The sequence below is a fragment of the Scomber japonicus genome, chromosome 5 (genome assembly GCF_027409825.1).
Source record: "Scomber japonicus isolate fScoJap1 chromosome 5, fScoJap1.pri, whole genome shotgun sequence".
Lineage (NCBI taxonomy): Eukaryota > Metazoa > Chordata > Actinopteri > Scombriformes > Scombridae > Scomber > Scomber japonicus.
In genome coordinates, this window is record NC_070582.1 from 10507967 (window position 1) to 10529819 (window position 21853).

General features: G+C 39.2%; 2 protein-coding genes, 1 long non-coding RNA gene and 8 other non-coding genes across 11 annotated transcripts; 1 reads left to right on the forward strand and 10 right to left on the reverse strand.

The window, feature by feature from the left end:
* The first annotated feature begins 3477 nt into the window (after positions 1-3477).
* Positions 3478-14832, forward strand: map2k1 (mitogen-activated protein kinase kinase 1). The gene is made up of 11 exons (XM_053319739.1): positions 3478-3560; positions 11055-11265; positions 11649-11795; positions 11950-12027; positions 12676-12727; positions 13036-13160; positions 13761-13968; positions 14161-14225; positions 14397-14455; positions 14578-14623; positions 14710-14832. The coding sequence occupies exons 1-11, from the start codon at positions 3478-3480 to the stop codon at positions 14821-14823; spliced, it is 1188 nt and encodes a 395-aa protein (XP_053175714.1). The 3' UTR covers positions 14824-14832.
* Positions 14833-15664: 832 nt separating this feature from the next.
* Positions 15665-16785, reverse strand: LOC128359280 (uncharacterized). Its single transcript, XR_008321433.1, has 3 exons — positions 16730-16785; positions 16452-16535; positions 15665-15679 (listed from the first exon to the last, which is right to left on the reverse strand). It is a non-coding gene; the product is annotated as an uncharacterized LOC128359280 (long non-coding RNA).
* On the reverse strand, positions 15757-15823 carry LOC128359577 (small nucleolar RNA SNORD18). The gene has a single exon (XR_008321451.1). It is a non-coding gene; the product is annotated as a small nucleolar RNA SNORD18 (small nucleolar RNA).
* LOC128359579 (small nucleolar RNA SNORD18) lies at positions 16050-16116 on the reverse strand. Its single transcript, XR_008321453.1, has one exon. It is a non-coding gene; the product is annotated as a small nucleolar RNA SNORD18 (small nucleolar RNA).
* Positions 16338-16404, reverse strand: LOC128359580 (small nucleolar RNA SNORD18). The gene has a single exon (XR_008321454.1). It is a non-coding gene; the product is annotated as a small nucleolar RNA SNORD18 (small nucleolar RNA).
* Positions 16611-16681, reverse strand: LOC128359575 (small nucleolar RNA SNORD18). Its single transcript, XR_008321450.1, has one exon. It is a non-coding gene; the product is annotated as a small nucleolar RNA SNORD18 (small nucleolar RNA).
* Positions 16786-17443: 658 nt separating the features above from the next.
* Positions 17444-21394, reverse strand: rpl4 (ribosomal protein L4). Its single transcript, XM_053319733.1, has 10 exons — positions 21314-21394; positions 20318-20489; positions 19998-20104; positions 19623-19761; positions 19216-19340; positions 18728-18857; positions 18244-18400; positions 17962-18045; positions 17652-17772; positions 17444-17564 (listed from the first exon to the last, which is right to left on the reverse strand). The coding sequence occupies exons 1-10, from the start codon at positions 21314-21316 to the stop codon at positions 17493-17495; spliced, it is 1110 nt and encodes a 369-aa protein (XP_053175708.1). The 5' UTR covers positions 21317-21394; the 3' UTR covers positions 17444-17492.
* Positions 17849-17915, reverse strand: LOC128359581 (small nucleolar RNA SNORD18). Its single transcript, XR_008321455.1, has one exon. It is a non-coding gene; the product is annotated as a small nucleolar RNA SNORD18 (small nucleolar RNA).
* LOC128359574 (small nucleolar RNA SNORD18) lies at positions 18121-18191 on the reverse strand. The gene has a single exon (XR_008321449.1). It is a non-coding gene; the product is annotated as a small nucleolar RNA SNORD18 (small nucleolar RNA).
* On the reverse strand, positions 19426-19525 carry LOC128359583 (small nucleolar RNA SNORD16). The gene has a single exon (XR_008321457.1). It is a non-coding gene; the product is annotated as a small nucleolar RNA SNORD16 (small nucleolar RNA).
* Positions 19820-19917, reverse strand: LOC128359582 (small nucleolar RNA SNORD16). The gene has a single exon (XR_008321456.1). It is a non-coding gene; the product is annotated as a small nucleolar RNA SNORD16 (small nucleolar RNA).
* Positions 21395-21853: the final 459 nt, after the last annotated feature.

A 21853-nucleotide genomic window follows, 5' to 3' on the forward strand; every position in this document is an offset into this window, starting at 1 on the left:
AGGACAATGTGTTGAGACTTCAGAGCAGAGAATAAAAATGGCAGCAAGTTTCAAGTTGTGCTTGATATCTAGTCTACGTGGTACACTTAGTCTGACAGCTGACACATCGCTCATTGGACAAGGTGACGAGCTCCTGTCTCACACATGAATCTGTTCTTTGGTAGCTCTGATTAGTTACTTCCACACAAGTCAAACAGTGAGTGATGCGGTATGCACCCCAAATTAAGGCTGGACTACATCAAAAAGTTTTTCATTTCTTAACCTGGCAGACAAAACAATTTCAAAGGGCAGTCTAGCAGCACTGACAGACACATAACAGTAAGTGAGAAAGGAAAAACCCAAAGGATGAGTTTAATAGAGACCTCAAACCCAGCAGCGTGACACAAATCAGGAAGAGCTACAAATATTAAAGGCTTACCCCAATACAGCCTTTACATATGGCTTTCACTTTTTATATAGCTTTGTTTATAATTGTGATTTAAATGATGTCTGTTCAAGTATTCTGTCCTAATTAGAAACTCATTATGTTGAATTAATTTGTGATTCTGTTAACATTTAATTAATCACATAATGTGGCTTATTATTTTGCTGCATTTAAAGAATTGTCTTGCTTTGCATACAATAGCACAATCATTCACAACAAAGCAATCTTACATTGCATGCACGCTTTTCATTTTGCTAGTACCTATTTTCTTTTGCCTTCTTCTGTATTTTAAAATATTTTCTGGCACTGATGTCAAGTGAGAAGGCATAAAATAATAGATGATTGGATAAAGATATGTAAGATAAAGTACATCATTATTGTTATTCTGGATTTTGGATTCCAGCAGGGACATTTATTGCATGTCATGCCCTTTTCCCTCCCCTTGTTTCCTGTCGGGCGCTCTACTGTCATCTATCCAATAAAGAATTTAATGCTGGGATGACAAATTCTGAATAAAAATGCTTTGGAAATAGATCTTTCTGTGCTTAATTTATACCATTTTATTTTTTCATTGTTATATTCAGGCACTTTTTTTTCTTTGAAAACATGAATCTCATTTCTTGTATAACTGCACTTGAGCATATATATTTGTATTGCTTTTGTTTTGCTGTAATTAACTCAACAGGACTATCTATAACTTAAGGAACAAGTATTAACCACTTAACGCACGCTGTTCCGTCTACGGGACGGTACGGATGTTAGGAGGTAGCCACAAGTTCTTCTGAATGTTTTAAACACCAACCCTTAAACATATATATTCATGCCGTACATCGTTGGAAACCTTAGATTGTCCTGATTCATTCAAGACCACTCACGAATTATATGGTTGCTCACAGCCGTAATAGTATTAGCGGTTAGCTCGGCTAGCACCTGAGCTAAGTGAGAAAAGCTATAATGCCTACATACCTTCAAAGTCTTCCCTTTATCCACAACGATCATCTTATGACTCAGCACTTTCTGTACAGCTCGCCAAAGATCCATTCTTGTGAAATATGAAATCCGTTTCCATAAAACCGAAATACTTTCCTCAATATGTCCATGTATTTAGTCCAACACGTAACGTAATAACACAAATAACAAACCATAGACGGTCCGTTTACGTCATTTCCTGACCTGCACGTCCATCTCAGAGTACACGTGACTAGATGTTTACGACCGTGAGCCTCTCCTGCTTCTGACGACACCACACACAAGCCAATCGGTGTTTAGGATTAGGCAGTACATGTCTCCAAAGCCAATGAGGACATGGCTTTGATTGACTGCTGTTCTAGCCTATGGAAATATTCGGTGAAATGAAGTTGATAACCTTTTAGCCAATAGTCAGAGGTTTCCAACGGTGTATGACACTAAGCTATGACGTTTGGCTGTCCATAAACAAACTCCAAGCGTAACCGACGTGCGCCCGGTGCGTAAAAGAGTTGAACCATATATCATTATGCACTCGGCATTTTGGTACACGGTTGGTTCTTCTTCGACTTAACATATGACTTATACCAAAATAAACAGATAGATAGATAGATAGATAGATAGATAGATAGATAGATAGATAGATAGATAGATAGATAGATAGATAGATATGGCCAAACAAAAAAATATGGTTATATGTAATAATAATAATAATAATAATAATAATATTAATAATAATAATAATATGCCGTCAGCTTTCATTAGAGACCAAGATTTTGATTGTAGGCAAAGGGGATGTGAAGTTATAGGTGTTTGATTGCGGTTATACAGCTTTGGTAACCAAGTGTCCATTTGGAGGCTCCAAAAAGGACCTGAGGAAAACGCATGGACATACCTGTTGAAAAATAACTCTGAAAAATTCATCTTTTGGTCTTCTTTGGACTGCATGAAGCCAAGACATGTGGCTGTGTCCTCATTGTGTCTATATCCTGCTGAGAGGTCCTTGAATGTCTGTACACATGTCATTGTAAAGGCAAACCTATAGGCAAGTAAACAACCCCATCATTGTAACCTCTGCCACTCTTTGTCAGTAAGTCACAGAATCACACAGACACTTTTACAAGAATCCTGAGAGTGTTTCCTTTCCAATGATACCAGACACATCTCTGAGTCTCAAACTATGTGGGATCTGTGCTGCTCACAACTTGGGCATGTCGTTTAGGCTAACAGCATAAAAAACAGGGGCGTGTGTTAAGTGGTTAAACACAACTTACAACTATTTATGAATGTTCACATTTTGAATTTACATTAGTGACGAATAAGTAATTCTGCATTCCTTGAGTCTTTGGATCCCCTCCATATATATTTAAGATATAAAAATACTCTGCTGGTTGGTTTTCCCCCAAAAAAGTCAAATTACCTCATTAATAATCGAAAACCATGCAATTGTTGTTTATTTCACTGCTGGATACAAACAGTGCCTAGTTTCTACATCATAAAAACAAAAACTAATTTTTGATTTGAGGGCGACTTAAAACTTTATCATAACTCTGAAAACAGCGATATGCTCCCACTCAGGGCTGTACTCTGTGGTCATGAGTCCAAGTCCCCCTAATGCAAGTCCATACACTAAAAACTAAGTCTATGAAGTTGTGTGGCCTATAAAAGTATATACAGTAAATATATACAGGTTAAAATTGTTAATTTTTAGACTGTTGAATATAACTCCATCCAGGTGGCTACAACCCTTCAAATTCCCAGGAACATACTGGCTGAGCTAACTCTTCAGTGACCCCATTATTTGGACACAGCCCTGCAATACCCTCCATCACCAGCAGAGGGGGCGCTGTCCCAAGCGCAGCCATGCTGTCCGGAAGACGAATGTAAATATTTTCGTGACGTTTCATTTCCCGGATCATCATCATTCACATCCACCCATTAAGAAGATCCAGATCATGACAACACTGCTGTGATTTATACGGTTTGGTCCGTTTCTGTGTGGCCTGACTGTGTCTCTTTGAGTCCAGCTGCTTCTTTTCGTCTTTTCATCCACATCGCTGCAGCTCAGCTTGTTTCTTGTGTGCAACATGCAGAAGAGAAGGAAGCCAGAGCCGATTCAACTCAACCCCATCCCCGATGGAAACACTATTAACGGCACCGGAGCCACTGAGTGAGTGACAACACTCACCCATCAGTGATGTTTAGGCTGGTGAATGTGTTTTATCGATATTGTGTTTGATCATTAATGGAAGATGCATGCTCAGTGTGGTAAGGCAAATGACAACTGCATTAATATAGATGGCTCCTATACAGTATGTGTAAACTTGTCTCTTGTATGAGACTGTGTGTGTGTGTGTGTGTGTGTGTGTGTGTGTGTGTGTGTGAGAGAGAGAGAGAGAGAGAGAGAGAGAGAGAGAGAGAGAGAGAGAGAGAGAGAGAGAGAGATCTATACTAGGGCTGCAACAAATTATCATTTCCACAATCAATACATATAATTCATTTTTGATTATTTAATAATTGCTTAATCTATCTATCTTATCTCAGGTTCTCAAAGCTTATGGTAATATCTTAACATTAACTAATGATTAGTTTCGACTAATCTGTGTATTATTTCAACAGTGAATCAATGAACAGCTTAGGCTATAAAATCTTAAAAAATTGTGAAGACTATTTTGTCACAAATTCAATAAATCTTAACATTTGAGAAGCTGAAACCAACTAATATTTGACATTTACTCTTAATAAGTTACTCAAAAGATGAAGTAATTATCAAAGCAATCAATGTTCTATCCCCCAACTAAGTCACTAATTTCAAACCTAACCAGTGGCTAAAAATCAAATGTTCATTTATAATGATATAAAACTAAGAAAGGCTTCAAATCCTCATTCTTCTTCATTATTTTAGAAGATACAAACAGTAAATGTTTGACATTTTCTATTGATAAATGTCAACAATTGGTGATCAATTTTTTGGTTGAAAAAATCAAATCAACTAACATTAAGTATTGGTGGTAATAAAAAAAATCCTCATGATTTCATTATTTGTTTTACAGTTGATGTACAGTGCATGTCCTAAGTCACTTTATATTAATGTTGTCATAGTGCTTCTGTGCATAGAGGATCTAAAGTCATTGTCTGTAATGTGCAGCTCTCAGATCTTCAGGTCATTGTTGGATGAGCGGCTGACCTTTGTGGGGAAGCTACAGTGTGTAGAATAATGTTTCTGTGCATCAAAGAAGTTTTGTGTGGGCCTGTTCTCACCGCACAGTAAACACAGTAATGGAGATATTAAATTGTTGTGACACCATGCTCTAGTTTGCAGTTCGCAGAGAAAAGGCCAGTCAGTCCATCAACAAGCTGGATCAGTCGAGATGAGGATTACATAACATGTCATCCATCGTCATAGCTGGTTTTCTAATGTGTTGTAGAGGTGGAATATTTCATCATTTCATCATTATATCATACCTCTGAAGGCAGTATGCCATCCCAGTCTTTTGCAATGAAAAACTAAAGGGCCAATGGATTCAAATCAGGTTTTTTTTATTGAATTCTGCATTTTTAACTAAAATTCAGTTGGCAGCTGGCAATGCAATTCAAGATTAGAAATCAACTGAAATAATATAGAAATCATATTTTTACAGTTGAATTATTTTGTAGTAAACAACTTTGAGCTTTTTTTTGCATGAAAGGTATTATACAAATAGTTATTATTATTATTATTATTATTATTATTTCTTTTGAATTATTATTATTATTATTAAGGAACTCATCTTATACATAAGGTATGGCAGGCATTATCACTGTTTTCATCACCTAGATTGTTGATGTGAAAAAAACGAAGAGAAGGCTTTCATAATAAAGAATACACATTGTGCTTTCCTGTTGGAAGATCGACATGCTAATGATGTTTAAACTGTTGAATTGTGCCTTAGCTCAGCTGTTGATGATGACATAATGTTTGGCCAGACCTGAGCACATTCCTGCTGTTGTGGGCAGGCTGTGACGGGCTGAGGAGCATTATGCCAGGATGAGACAACAATCAGGAAGTCTGATTCAGAGATTTGGAAGTCTCTGCTGTGGAGGAATTCTTGTCCCACCACAGCAGGAACTCTGTGTGACTGTGTGCTCAGTAACGCCCAGCCGAATTGTCCAGTGTGACAGTCAGACTGATGTACTGCTGACCTGCAGGGCAGCCTGGTGTTATTCAGACATATTTCCCATAAAAAGACACTTTTATCTGGGCGCACACTTTTGGCTGGCTGAGACTCAAAGGAAATTAAATCCTGTTTCAGTCCAGTGATGGTGGATGACGGGACTGTAGAGACACAACTTTCCCAAACATATTCTCTTCTTTAACATCGCAAGAAAATGCAATCCTGCACACCCACATGAAAAAAATGGTAAAGATGTATTATATTTTCACAGTTACAGCATCACAGGTTACATTTGACATAATAATAATAAGAAATCTAACTGAGTTAATAGTGGCTGAGTTTACTGTGTCATTATGAGCTCCACCACACCTATATCATACACAGAGTAATTATTCCACCTCCAGTATTCTTCCTCCACACCAAATGTTCAATACAACAAACTAATTTATGTTGTAAAGCAGATCCTAGCAGCATATCAAAGAAGTTCCCCGTCTTCCAATCAGGATCACAGTCTGAAAACACTCTGAAAATACTGTAGCCAAACCCATTAAACCTGATTGAAGGTTCATCAGATTATACTGGACATGTGAGAAGCTTATTTGAATTTGAAGAAATAGAGTTGATGATTAAACCAGAGGTTTTGAAAGTGGGAGGCAGGCCTCCTCAGGGGGGCTTCAAACAATTTTAGGGGAGGCTCAGTGAATCAAAGTGAAAAAATATTTCATTAGTTATCAAGTAGAGATCACATAGAATAGCCTAAATGTGTGTGATTTGGTTAAAGAGACAGTTCTGAGATACAGTAGTTTTGGGGATTTTTTCCCACTTTCCCATAATGAGAAAAATATTCCTTGGGACAGACATTTTTGATGTATTTGGTGTAGTCTGAAGTGTGTCAAACAACAATATCAGGCTATCTTGTCTCAATTGTTGAATAACAGTCACGATCACATAGTATTTCAGGAATTGAGCAAAACCAAATAAACTCAGGGAGGGGGGGGTCAAGCTTTGTCTGAGGGGAATCCCACAGTCTCAGACTTAAAAAAAACCCTGTCTAGATGAATTTGGCTTTGATAGTCCATTTGAATTCCTGAGTTTTTCAGCACAGTACACACTATAGTTCCCCTTCCACCATAGCACCTCCAGTGTCTACACTTATCAACCATGACAACTTTTTGAAGCCCATATAAAAAAAAACAATTTGTGTCTGCTTTCCAAAATGTGACACAGAGGCATCTGAACTAATGGAAGTATTATGGAGAAATAAACCGATGCATGGCCATTGCAAAAAGAGGTCAGTGTCAATGTCAGACAGGTCAAATGTATCATTTGTAAGTTTTTCTAAGGGCCTTAAGGAACCAAAAGGTGGATGGCTGATTTGTTTGTGGGGGGCTTGGACTTTTTCCAAGTCTTTGCAGACCAGTGAAGGGGAGGATTGAATTTAAAGAATTAGGCTTCTTTGCTCCACAGGTGGTATAATAGGATGGGATAGATATTAGGGGATGAACATAGATGTAACATGGGGGCGAACATAGATGTAACATGGGGGCGAACATGGATGTAACATAGCAGATAGGAGGATGAGGCCTGTATGGATGTTTTTAGGGTCAAACCAGAGGGCCTTTTCTAGGAGTACTTTGTCCTGAGCCATGTCCCCTCTGGTGTATGTTTAATGGTGACCAACAAATTCAAGAAACACAAGGCTGCAGCTGTCTACGTTTTTTTGCAGTTAGTCAGCATTTAATCTAGGACTTCATTACAGTGTCATCGAAGGTTTACTGGGTCATAGTACAGGTTTATTTTCATGGGCGTTTCTTATTTTGGCTAATTAGACCACTTCCCTTAACTCCCTTTCCTGTAGTATTTGCCACAGTGGGACAACTTCCACCTTCCACACACTGACTCCAAACCACAAATTTAATCAATCCAACCTTGTATCTTTGCCTTGCATCTCTTGCTCTTTTCATCCATTTCCTGCGACTTTGCACCTAAACATGCGCTCCTTGTACAAATTCAAACTTCCATCATTATTTTACACTGGGTCAGATGGAAGGGAATTACTGCTAAGATCCCCATGTGAAAGACTTGAAAGTGTTCACGTCATCTCACAACTCAGAAAGGTTGTATAATAAGAGGCTGTTACATAAGGGTTTGAAATACTGTGTATTAACAAAATGATATTGAATCCATTAAATTAAGGTTCAGTTACATTAAATGAGAGACTATGCCTGACGTGAGGCGTCCATGTTTGTCAGGTACTTTATGTTATTACCACATAGTATACCACAAATCAGAAAAATCACAGTTACAACATGGAAGTTGATGTGAGCGCTGTTTATAAGTTGGGAACTACTTGTAATTACACTGTATATGAAGTCTGTTCAGGCCCAGTAATTGAAAACACCTGTGTGGGTGAACACTCTGGGTTCACTGTTCATTTTAATTAAGAGCTCTGCCAGAAAAGCACGCTAGCACATTTGAACTCAGGCACTTAAACTCACCTTTATTTGTCCTGGGATTTTATTTTGTTTTGGTCAAGCAGCACCACTGGAGCAGGTGGGGGGTTTGTGTCTAACCCAGGAGACCCTCAATGATGATAATCAAGTGTTAACCACTTTCCTGTTGATATTCTTTCTGCTGGTTTAGGTGGTTTTGATGCAGCAACCTTATGGTTAGAATGCTACTTCTGTTTAGGCCACTGCAGCTGCTGTCATTTCGAGAAACAGTCACACTTCAGGTGGCAGACAAGTTTTATCCAGCTTGCTTCATAATAGAGCTGATTAGAGTAATTGAGTCAATTAACTCATCACTGTCATTTTTAGTATCAATAATACAATATTTTGTGTATTACAGTGTTTCTCTGCCAGAAAAATCATTGTAATATGCATATAATGCACAAAGGGATGGAACATTTACTGTTTATTTCAATCTTTAATTCACAGAAGCAGAAATGTCTTTCACAGCAGACATTTTGAGTAAGAAAGCAGAGGTGTTGCTCGTAGACCTAACATCAATGATGTTCAGTAATGATTATGAGTTATTAGAAACTGTCCTATTTAAGTGTCCCAGTAAGCTGTGACACTGAGCCAGCAGGCACAATATCAGGAGCCTGAAACCAAAGCAAATTCAGCCATTGTTAATTGTATTATCTACACCTGTGCTTCATCTGCAGTGACATGTCAAAGATGGCCTATGCTGTATAAGGATGTTTTATAACACAATATCAGCATTATGGCAAAAACTGAAGATAAATTCACAAATATATTTCCAATGCTGTGCATCATTTTTTTGGCTGTGGTTGACATGCAGAAGGATTGGATGCTCAGGTGTTGCATATTGGGTGTAAATGAGCTTAATCCAATCGATGAGCCTAGATCATTCCACTCTAGTGAAAAGGAATTGCCATTCCAGCCCGCCAAATGCTTTCTCAGCGTGAAATGGCTGGCAGCCATGGGAGAACTGTACTGAGTGGCCCACATAATGCCAGCCAAGCATGTAATATTATCAGAGGAGATCTGGGAACAAATAAAAACAACCTGTTCTCGACAGATCTGTTCAAGCATCCTATCATCACATATGGTCAGACTTAAGAGTATCTGCCTGCAATATTTAAGGAATTAAGTCATTTGGAAAACTATTACTGTTGATTCCTCTGTGTAGGCTTATTCTGGTTAGTGAACGTCTAATCTTTTTTTCCATATTGACACAAGTGATGTGCACTCACAAGTGAAAACAGAGCTATCAAGGCAAGTGTGCGTGTGATTGTGTAAAAATGAAATTAACGATTAACACATACAGCAACCAGAATCATTTGGAAGTGAAATCATGACGTCCACAATATTGTACACTATATGCAGTTGGTAGAACAGACTCTGTGGCACTTCTGTTTTCTGATACAATGAATCATGCACCTCTCAGTCCACTGTGATGCACTTCTCTCCTCTAAGGTCTATAAGGAAAATAGGATATAGATGCCAAAACTACAACCTTTTAAGTTTAATTTATTTGTTTAATTTATTTAAATATAATAACTTAAAAATTCATAGATTTATATTTTACAACACTAACACAGTGTTATTGGGCAAAATTATAAATATATTTGAACAGATTTAGTGTAAAAATTACTTAAACTAAGGAAATATTTTCACAGACCTGCAGCATTTTTTTTCTTCAACCACAAACACATTTATGATAACACAGATGCCATCCTCTCTAGCACTTTATGGCAAGCTGCAGAAATACTGCTTCTCTCACATGCAAGAATACTTGAGGTCCTTGGACATTGTGTGGATGGAGCACAAAAGGCCTGCGTCGTGCTCACTTCCTCCGGCACCAAGAGAGGAGCTGCAGTGTGCAGCTACTGTAGTCCCTCCCACATATTGTGTGGAGAGGCTGCTCCTCTTCTCAGTTTCTACTGCCTCCTCCACCTCCAGCTCTTGTCGACAAAACGCCCACGCCACCCACAGCCAACTCAAACTCAGCACCTTGTCTCCATGGATATGCAGGCCTGTTGTCAAAAATAAAACCACTTAACCCTCTCTGTGCTGTGTGGTGGAGAGAGCAGCATTCTACCTTCCTCTATCTGCTATTTACTCGAGTCGTGATTACGCTCAAAGAGGGAAAAAAGCACAATTATAATTGAGCTTGAGGAAAACAATCTTATTGTTGGCAAATAAGCATTATTGCAATGCAAATATGGAAGACTAGCATTTAAGGTGATGTAAATGAATCCTCACCTAGTGGTTGCAGATGAAACACATTACAGTAGCTTGTACACTTGCAGGCAAATTAAATTATATCTTGCAAGCTTTTGTTTTATGTATTTTCAGCTTTTAGGTTTGCACTAAAAAAAATTGTCCAAAAATGTGATTCCCATATTTGCATTGCCTTCCATTAGTCTAAATAATCAGACATTTACATCATAACTCAAGATCAGTTGACACAGACAAGCAATTAGATGATCTAATCAGCTGAAATGACACGACCAATAACTGGTCCTTGCATGAACAGTTCTTGATGAAAGCATAGCAGCTTTTGTGATTCAGTTTGTGTAGAAAAAAAGAGGTCAAAGTTCCCCCCACAATTGACTTCTCAAGGAAATGCATCACCATGACAACAACAGCGCCAGGGGAGTGGTGTCAAGCCGTCAGCACTCAGAAGAATTCAGAGCTTCCTCACATCGGCATCCGGGAAAGAACACTGAAACACATCCTGCGACCCGTGCAGGCTGTCTGCTGACTACTTGGTTGGTGGCCATTGTTCCCAAAGGGCAGATGCAGTAGTACAAATCACACACGCCAACTCTGTTTTTTCTCTTAGGTTTCAGTGATATAACACTGTAGCTTCAACAGATCTGGATTCCTTCATATCTCCTGAGGAGATGGACAGTACTAACATCTGCAAAAATTTCCATCTGAATGGCCTTAAGAAGCTTTTCTTTAGGGAAGAATACATTAATTATACATTAATTTCTCATCTTTTTTTCTGCCTTTGTTTATCCTACTCTCTGCAAGAACAAACTTGGAGGCACTGCAGAAGAAACTGGAGGAGCTGGAGTTGGATGAGCAGCAGCGTAAACGCCTGGAAGCCTTTCTGACGCTGAAGCAGAAGGTGGGAGAGCTGAAGGACGATGACTTTGAGAAGATTTGTGAGCTGGGTGCAGGCAACGGAGGAGTTGTGTTCAAGGTCTCCCACCGACCCTCTGGTCTGATTATGGCAAGGAAGGTAAGCTGCTGGCTGTTTGTAGATGCAGCTCTGATAGAGACACGGTTTAAAGAAAAACTTGCTCTCAGAAAGACACTAACACATTTCAAACAGGGATTAACACTGATTTGAGAGCATTGTAGAAAATGTCTCTTTTGCCAAGAGCCATTGTTGGATACCCAAACATAGCTGAAATCACTTTATTGTAAACCAAGACATAGATAACTTTTTGGGTTTTTTTGCCAAATGATCATTTTATAATGATATGAAATGCATATATACTAAACAGTGTTGTCGTATGTGGCCAAGCAGACATCCAAACATCAGTTTGCATTATTTAATGTTTATGTTCTTTGTGGCGTGAAAACCTGATATCTCATAACCTGGTGTCTCCTGTGTTCTAGCTGATCCACCTGGAGATCAAACCTGCCATCAGGAACCAGATCATTAGGGAGCTGCAGGTGCTACATGAGTGTAACTCCCCCTACATTGTGGGCTTCTATGGAGCTTTCTACAGTGATGGAGAAATCAGCATATGCATGGAGCATATGGTACAGCACTTAAATACATGAGAGCTGCTGAGTTTTCATTAGCCTTGAAAGAAATTCATTTTGTTAGAAATATTGGGTCTCAAAAAAATATTTTGAATTTCAACGAGTTTCTCCAGTAAATGCTCTCCATATTTTTCTTTCCTGCTGGCTGTAGGATGGTGGCTCCCTGGACCAGTCACTTAAGAAAGCAGGCAAGATCCCAGAGGAGATCCTTGGCAAAGTCAGCATTGCTGTGGGTAGTTCCTACACCTCTCCATCCGTTTAATGCACTTGTTGTCACTCTGCAGCTATATTTGTGGTTTTAGCCATTCTAGCGGTATGATTCTGTCTGAATACAAGCAGGTGTTACAAACCGGCTCAAAGTCCATAACAGAAATGGGAATCACACATGACAACATATATCTAAAACAAACAAACAAAAAAAACAGGTTTTCACTTAAGCTGTCAAATAGCTCTTTTACCTACTTTATGGATCCTTTATTATCCGTATTGATAGGCACAATATTTGGTACAGACATTAATGGTTCCTTTATAATGAAGTGTAAAGACTATGGTGATCCCCAGTGCCACCATGAGGCTAACATTGGTGGTTATGTGTGATGAATGTCTCAAAAATTATTGGATAGATTGCCATTAAAATTGGTATAGACATTCATGCCTCCTCAGCACCTTTGCATCACATTAAAATTTCAATTTGTCCAATTGTCTGATTTATGACCTAATACCTTCCAAACTTATAAGGTTCCCATTAGCCTCAGCTATACTTAGCAAATGCAAATGTTAGCATGCTTACAGGCTAAATAAAGTCAGTATGCTTGGTAAATATTACCTGCTAAGTATCAGCATGATATGTGCTGATATGTAGTATTTATCTTTCCAGGTCATTAAAGGTCTCTCCTACCTGAGGGAGAAACACAAGATCATGCACAGAGGTCAGTCACCATTTCATTTACAGTGTCACAAATAGAATAAGGTTTTCCCTCCTTTACAAGACCTTTAAACAAATTCAAATGCCTACATTGTTTGCTCTACATTACTTGAGGCAGAGTATTGATCTTCCCTTGAAATGATTTCCCTTTCTTAGATGCATATACTAGATCTTTGCAGTCAGTGTTGTACATATGAATGATGTAAAGCAAGGTTTAGTCAGACAAGCAGCACAAAAAACTGAGCCTTTTTGTTCTGCTATGCTTCCAGTGTTATACTGTGTTCTCCTGAATACTGCATGTCCCTCTTTCAGATGTCAAGCCTTCTAATATCCTAGTGAACTCCCGTGGTGAGATCAAGCTGTGTGACTTTGGAGTGAGCGGACAGCTCATAGACTCCATGGCCAACTCCTTTGTGGGCACACGCTCCTACATGTCTGTGAGTTAAAATGGACATGGTCCTCTCCCACAGCGGCACACATTCACACATACAATTGCAATGAGTCTCAAATTCAGTCCTAGACTCAGGCTTGATTCATGATTTTGATGACTCTCAAATAAACCAGGACTTGTTTTTAGCAGCACAGGCTTCGTGTCAAGTAGGCCAATCGTATTTTCAGTTTCAGCTTTGTCATAAGTATAGTTGTTAAAAGTAGGCCGACATGTAAATGGCTTTGCAACTTCAACAATTTATCCCACTAATGAAATTTCTATAAACCTCATTTGTATGAACACAATAGTTATTCATGTATCAGATGTAAATGTATTTCTTTATTGACTTGTTTTGGCATACAAGCATCATTAACTGATGACTGGCACAACCATGGTGACTTGGATTAGAGCATAGAACAGAACTTGAGAATTGATGATACAGGTGTCAAGAAAACAGTACCCAAAACAATAATAAACCAGCATACTCAATGAAGTTTGAATTAGTATTTTCCTTTAGCCTTGTGTCTTTGTTACATTTGCTTCATAATATGTCATTATCTTGTCACTCTTTTTTAGTAGTAAGGATGAAATTGCCTGTGTTGTGTAGCCAGAACGTTTACAGGGCACCCATTACTCCGTTCAGTCGGACATCTGGAGTATGGGTCTATCCCTGGTTGAAATGGCCATTGGACGTTTCCCTATTCCACCCCCTGATGCTATGGAACTGGAACAGATTTTTGGCTTTCCAGTGGAAGGGGAAGCAGCCGCCAGCGAGTCCTCCCCAAAGCCAAGGCCCCCTGGGCGGCCAGGCAGCTGTAAGTCTATGAAATGGGTTCATCCTGAGATTCTGCATGGAAGCTGTACTCTTGATTTAAATTATTTCAAAAGGTCTGGTGACATAATGGAACAAAAGAAATCGATCATATTTTTGTCATGAAGCAAAAACTATAGTTGACCTTCAGTGCTGAATATGGGTAAGAGGCTGATGTCTTTTTCTAACCTTTTAGCATATGGACCAGACAGCAGGCCTCCGATGGCTATATTCGAGCTACTTGATTACATAGTCAATGAGGTGAGTGCGGCCACTGTATTACCGATATGATGTAAATGTATTACCAGATCCTGATATGACAAAGAGACCTGTATAGTGCTGTTAATTGTGCTAATTTATTTACCTGCATTCATTCAGTTTGGTCATAGCTTAATGTGGCTATTCAGTGCTGACAAGCCCTTTGATTTTCAGCCTCCTCCAAAGCTGCCCGGGATATTTAGCTCTGACTTCCAAGATTTTGTGAATAAATGGTATGTAAAAACATGGGCATGGTAGTCTTCCCTCTACTTTTTATCAACACATTGGACTTGATGCCACCTAGTGGTGTCAAAAAATACTGCACATTTGTAACAGTGTTGTGTCTCCATTGCAGTTTGATCAAGAATCCTGCAGAAAGAGCAGACTTGAAACAGTTGATGGTTTGTGTGCATTTTGAACAGTATTCTCATTTCTTGTTTTTGTCCTTGCATAGATGGCTCACCCTTGCTCTCCATATTTTCCCCAGGTGCATCATTTTATTAAACAGTCTGAGGCAGAGCAGGTTGACTTTGCCGGCTGGTTGTGCAGCACCATTGGACTCAACCAGCCTGTAACACCCACCCATGGAACAGCAATGTGAGACCTGTTCCGTCAACATGCTCTCACCAACCACATATACAGAGGTCCTCTAATGCAGTGGTTCTCAAACCTTTTCACATCAAGGGCCTCATACCAACAAATTAGCCCATGGACCCCCATTTGATAAGATTTTCTTCCTAGGGTCCCCAATCTGATAAGATTTTTGCTTTTAGATGTTTTATTACAAAACGTGTATGAACCCCATGACCAGAAGTCATACAATCATTGTGTTAATTGCTATTGGTGAAAATAAATTCCCTTTTTTGCCAGGGACTCCACTGAGAACCTCTGCTCTAATGGCTGGATTTGCATTATGGGTAAAATGTGTCAATTTATACAAAGTATTTAGTGGATTAAAAAAAGCTATTATATTGTACAGTCCGTGTACACACCTACAAGCCAAGTGAAATTAACCATGTATGGAACAGTTATTTGGGCTGTATTGGAGGCCTGTCTGAAAAGCCATCTTTTTCTAATGATCAAATTATTTAAATGGATAATGCTGCTCAACCTGTGTGCTGATATTCCTACTTATCCTTGTCCTTACAGCTCGAGACTCAAATGTTGTTTAGCTTTTGTGAAATAAATAGCAAGTCTTGTGAATTAAACATTTTAAATGACAGGCCTGACTCATGCATTTGAAACCACTGTTTTATTCAGTATTGATCTATAGAGAGACCAAACATTTTAAAATACAATCACAAATTAACTTCACAATTTTTTAATATAACCTTGAGATATTACGGTTCTTACAGCAGGGTCGTGCTTCAGGATAGCATGACGTCTTAGCGTAAGGGTTGAGCTTAATTCCTCAAGTTCTTCAGAGGAATCTTCTTCAGGACTGATTGATCTTCTTGCTGTAATGAGAATATACAACTACTTTAGTCATATGAAGTTCACTTAAACTGCAGTTTGTTTTACTAAATCTGCTGTATCGCTCAGGACTTCCATATAATCAGGAATCAGAAACACGGACCGGAAGTGGAAAATCATCATGTTTGACAAGCCAAAACAAAAGTTAGCAAATTTAATTTTTTAAACAATACGTACCTAGGTGTGCAAAGTGCTTTCTGGATCTCGTCACTCTTCAGAATCCTGTTCAGATCTGTGTTGGTCATCTTGTGCATTGGCAGGCTGAAATAAGAAGCATTAACAATTAAGTTCCACATACTATATAAACAGTAAATTCACCTAAACTGCAGGGTTTTTTTTACTAAATCTGCTGTGTCGCTCAGGACTTCCATATAATCAGGAATCAGAAACACGGACCGGAAGTGGAAAATCATCATGTTTGACAAGCCAAAACAAAGTTAGCAAACTTAATTTTGAACAATACGTACTTAAGTTTGCAAAGTGCTTTCTGGATCTCGTCACTCTTCAGAATCCTGCTCAGATCTGTGTTGGTCATCTTGTGCATTGGCAGGCTGAAATAAGAAGCATTGACAATTAAGTTCCACATAATATATAAATAGTAAGTTCACCTAAACTGCAGTTTGTTTTACTAAATCTGCTGTGTCGCTCAGGACTTCCATATAATCAGGAATCAGAAACACGGACCGGAAGTGGAAAATCATCATGTTTGACAAGCCAAAACAAAGTTAGCAAAATAAATTTTTAAACAATACGTACTTAAGTTTGCAAAGTGCTTTCTGGATCTCCTCACTCTTAAGAATCCTGCTCAGATCTGTGTTGGTCATCTTGTGCATTGGCAGGCTGAAATAAGAAGCATTGACAATTAAGTTCCACATAATACATAAACAGTAAGTTGACCAGTTCATTTTGTTGCTCAAACTCAGAACTTCGTTAAATATCAAATTGTTTCAAAAACACGGACCTGAAGTGAAAGCTCATCACTGTCATTTGATCACTTTTGTGTGCTACGATGTGCTTGCTCCTTAAATACTCACTTGTAGCCAACCTTCGGGGAGGCAGGGTTACGCCAGATGCCGTACAGCTCATCCAGATGCAGAAGCGTCCAACGTGACCACCAGGGGCGAGCCTCAGGAGGTTCCGTTTGTCCACATTCTGCAGAGTTGTTCTCAAACCTTTTCACATCATGGGCTTCATACTAACAAATAAGCCCATGGACCCCCATTTGATAAGATTTTCTTCCCAGGGACCCCAATCTGATAAGACTTTTGCTTTTAGATGCTTTATACAAACCGTATAAAACCCATGACCACAAGTTATACATTCAATTATGTGACTTAAAAATATTATTGTTGAAAATAAGTTACCTTCTTGCTGGGGACTCCCTAGAAGTCCCTGGACCCCACTTTGAGAACATCTGCTCTAATGGCTGGATTTACATTATGGGTAAAATGTCAATTTATACAAAGTATTTATTGGAATTTAAACAAGTTGTGCAATCACTTGTACATTTAGTGCACACACCGACAAGCCAAGTGGAATTAACCATGTATTGAATAATTATTTGGGCCATCTTTTTCTAATGATCAAATTTAAATGAATAATGCCATTAACCTGTGTGCACTACTGATATTCCTACTTACCCATGTCCTTTCAGCTCGAGACTCAAATGTTTGTTAGCTTTTGTGAAATAAATAGCAAGTATTGAGAATTACCGGTAATTTTTTTAAATGACAGGCCTGACTCGTGAATTTGAAACCACTGTTTTATTCAGTATTGAACTCAAGTCCATTTATAGATTTATGCCTTGGGCTTGGCAGGTGCTCCCTTCTTGCCGGGCTTCTTCTTGGGTTTCAGCATCTTGGCCTTGATCTATAGAGAGACCAAACCGTTTTAATTCAATCACAAATTAACTCTACAATTTATATACACATGACCATGATATATTAGGGTTCTTACGGCAGGGTCATGCTTCAGGATGGCATGACGTCTTGCTGTCTTGGCGTAAGGGTTGAGCTTGAGCATTATCCTCAAGTTCTTCAGAGGATTCTTCTTCAGGACTCTGCGATTGATCTTCTTGCTGCAATGAACATATAAACCACTTTATTAATATGAAGTTCACCTAAACTGCTGTTTGTTTTACTACATCTGCTATGTCGCTCAGGACTTCCATATAATCAGGAATCAGAAACACGGACCGGAAGTGGAAAATCATCATGTTTGACAAGCCAAAACAAAGTTATCAAACTTAATTTTGAACAATACGTACTTAGGTGTGCGAAGTGCTTTCTGGATCTCCTCACTCTTAAGAATCCTGCTCAGATCTGTGTTGGTCATCTTGTGCATTGGCAGGCTGAAATAAGAAATATTGACAATTAAGTTTCACATAATATATAAACAGTAAGTTGACCAGTTCATTTTGTTGCTCAAACTCAGAACTTCGTTAAATATCAAATTGTTTCAAAAACACGGACCTGAAGTGGAAGCTCATCACGGTCATTTGATCAGTTTTATGTGTGTGCTGCAGTGTGCTTGCTCCTTAAATACTCACTTGTAGCCAGTCTTCAGGGAGGCAGGTTTACGCCAGGTGCCGTACAGCTCATCCAGCTTGCGGAAAGCGCTCTCGGTCCAGATGCAGAAGCGTCCAACGTGACCACCAGGGGCGAGCCTCAGGAGGTTCAGTTTGTTCACATTCTGCAGAGTGATACCTTCATAATACAGGATACAGAAGGACCATTACTGAAAACTCTGATAAATACAGCAGCTCACAACTCATTACTTGTATTTTTATAAAAATGCATTTACTTACAAAAAATAACCAATCACCACTAAAGCCACAATTCAAAAGACTACATTATGCAAGATGGGATTGAATATACAGATTTACCACCTCTATGAATACAAAGCTGTTCTGTTACTGGGGCATGAAGGATGCATCTTTATTTAATGTTGTAATACCCACTGCTGTACTTATTTGGGTAATGTTTTGTATGCAATGTGTCCTCTAGACTAATGAATTCCTCATTTGAACAAACCTGGGATATTTCTGAAGGCTTTTGTGACACCGGCGTCTTGGTTGTAAATGATGCATGGGCCTCTGCGTTGGATGCGTCTGCGATTCCTCATCTTACCCTTACCGGCACGCATGCGCTGAGATGAGTACACCTGAGAATGGAATATTTCTAACGTTAGTTCAATAAAGTATTTAAATAAAGAAACTTGGAGTGTCAAATCTATGTCTCAGTGGAGTATATTTAGCAGGGAAGTTTAGTCTTAAGTTTTGATACAATACTACACACCATATATGAATCAGACAAGAGATGGCATCTTCCTCATGTTTTAGTCTACATGTACTGAAACAATCTTACTCTAGTGGTGCCATTCGTTTTGGGGATTTTTAGCTTTCAGCCTTATTCCAATGGGTGGAACTTGCTTGCTAAAATTGAAGGGACTAAAACAGACTGCTCAAACTACAATCCCTGTGTCCCATCTACAGACCAAAGTGGCTGAAAGTTTAGATTACCTTCTTGATGTCGTTCCAGGCCTTAAGCTTCTTCAGCAGAAGCACAGCCTCCTTGGTCTTCTTGTAGCCCTCAACTTTGTCTTCAACCACCAGTGGGACCTCTGGGATTTCCTCAACGCGGTGTCCTGATAGACAAAACCATCACATCAACCCAGATACCAACACACAAACTGTTGTGACTATCAAAGACTACAAAGTGTTACCCAAGCTTGCTCAGAATTTATGACACATCAATGCCCGATGACAGCTTAAAGACAGCAGGCAACTGTCACTGTTCACAGGGTCAGACGCAAATTACACCATCATGGCAAGACAAATATTGATCTATACTTGAAATTGCTTTTTCTTCCTTAAAATGATCCACACTATTTCTTTTTGGTTGGATGTAGTTCTTTATAGGAGCTTACCCTTGGACATCACAAGTGCAGGAATGGCAGAGGCAGCCAGGGCAGAGCAGATGGCATAGCGCTTCTGGGTTGTGTTGATCCTGCGGTGCCAGCGGCGCCAGGTCTTAGTGGGGGCAAACATACGACCTCCACGACACATCTAAAGCAGAGTCAAGGCATTTTGACCAATACTGAAGTAATACAGAGTACAAAATACCTGCTCAGACTCAAGGTTCGTCAATCAATTGTGCCAGCATATGACAGTAGGCATCTGTCACTGGACACAGAGTCGGACGCAAATTACACCATCACAGCAAGTCTGAAGATTAAGTTTGCCTTGGCATGTATCATGTACATAAAAAGGGGAGAATTCATGAGCTCTAGTCAAAAGGATACATTTCCAAAAGCTCCCTGGCCAGAGCGGTGAGTACCACCACCCCTCACACGAGGGATACGGGCCACAGCTCTTCCTGTACCCCAGGACTCAGCACTGGTCTGGTGACCTAGAATATACAGACAATTGGAGAAATTACACACAAAATATATAAATTTAGTAAACTTATGGATGAAACTGGCTCAACAACTGTAAAACTGAGCTACTTTCAATACATTTGTCTATTGATTATTACTTTATTTTGACTTATGCACCACAACACCAGGGGAAATTCTGTATGTGCAAACCCACTTGGAAATCAACCTGATTCTGATATACTGACCTGCCAGTTCACTGACTGCGTAGGGCTGGCGACTGTTCTTGCGCATGTTGGTGTGAACAAAATTCACAACATCAGGGCGAATAGGAGCCTTGAACACAGCAGGCATGACAACATTTTTGCCTGAGGATTCTCCTTTCTCGGAATAAACCGAGATCAGGGGGCGGGCACAGGCCTAAGGAAGCAAAATGAACATTAATTAATCAGGCGTATTTGTTACATTTTCTACTTTCAACAGCAAAATTAAGGTTTCACTAATGTGAAAGTGGTGTTAAACGTCTATGCTACTTTGAAGCCTTTTCACGGGTGTAAGTAGTGTACAAAGGACCAGCTAGTAAATATATATATTGCTTAAGCCAAATTGGAAGCTAACTTCAGGGTCGAAGTAGTTAGTACGGAGAGAGTACATCTAGCACTCCACTAACATGTGCATGCTAAACTGTACCAACTTTAAAACCAGACTGATGCAAGACAACGTAATACATAATATTGCTAGATAAATGAACTGCTTTTAGCATTTGTTGGCATAATCAAAAATTAAACGCTTCCCAATATTACTCTTACTGGAGCTAATTGTTCATCTTTTTCTAGTTGGCCTTAGTTGAGCTCGCTTCTGCCAACGCGACTTAAAGTTAGCTAACCAATATGTCAAGTCACCTCTACCGCTAGTGCAGAACTACATTAAGAACATAAATGCACTAGATTGTCGGGAGAATAATCGGCAGCGAAGGGAAAATACCACTTAAAACGCGACATCTTACTGCCGACCTAATGACGAGACAGCCACACGTGTAACAGGGTTGCACTAACGCTGCTGGTCCAAAATGGCTCCTCGTGTTAGCTTTGCTAGCCGCTAGCTTCCCTACTCTCTACTTCATAATATCTGAATTTACGCTTTCGCAGGGGCATAAAACACAGCCTCAACAACACAGTACAAAGAATAGTGTAAACCCTAACGTTATGTAGCATGTTAACAGCGATATTGATGACTTTTCTCACCATTTTCTTTAATTAATTTTCGGCTCGCCGGGAACCACGCTCCTCACGCTATGGCGGCCACAGTAAAAAGGAAGTTGGTGAAGCAGCCCAACGGCCTTATGCCTCCGCCCCGACGACATACTACTTCCGTTTAGAGCCTTATTTCGACAATTATTTTATTAAACTGCAGATAAAGACACAATGTTGATATTATTATTATTATGATATTATATTATATTAATGTAAAAAAGAATGAGGTTACTACTGCAATAGCTTTTCTCCAAATTAAACAAAACCAATTAAAACTTTGATTAAAATAGCTGGGACTATTTCTTTATTCCGTGTTGGCGAATGAGAAACGTAAGACCGAACTACTTTTTCAGTAACATTTTTTTTCTTTGCGATATTATTTTTAAAACATTGTATTTTATAGATGCGTGGGATTATTTAAACACGTTCATTGACTTTATTTTTAAAAAATTCAAATTATGTATACTCATATCGATAAAGTGGTGAACTCTGACCCCGTGACGTCACCGCTTCATTGAGCGCGCCAGTGTC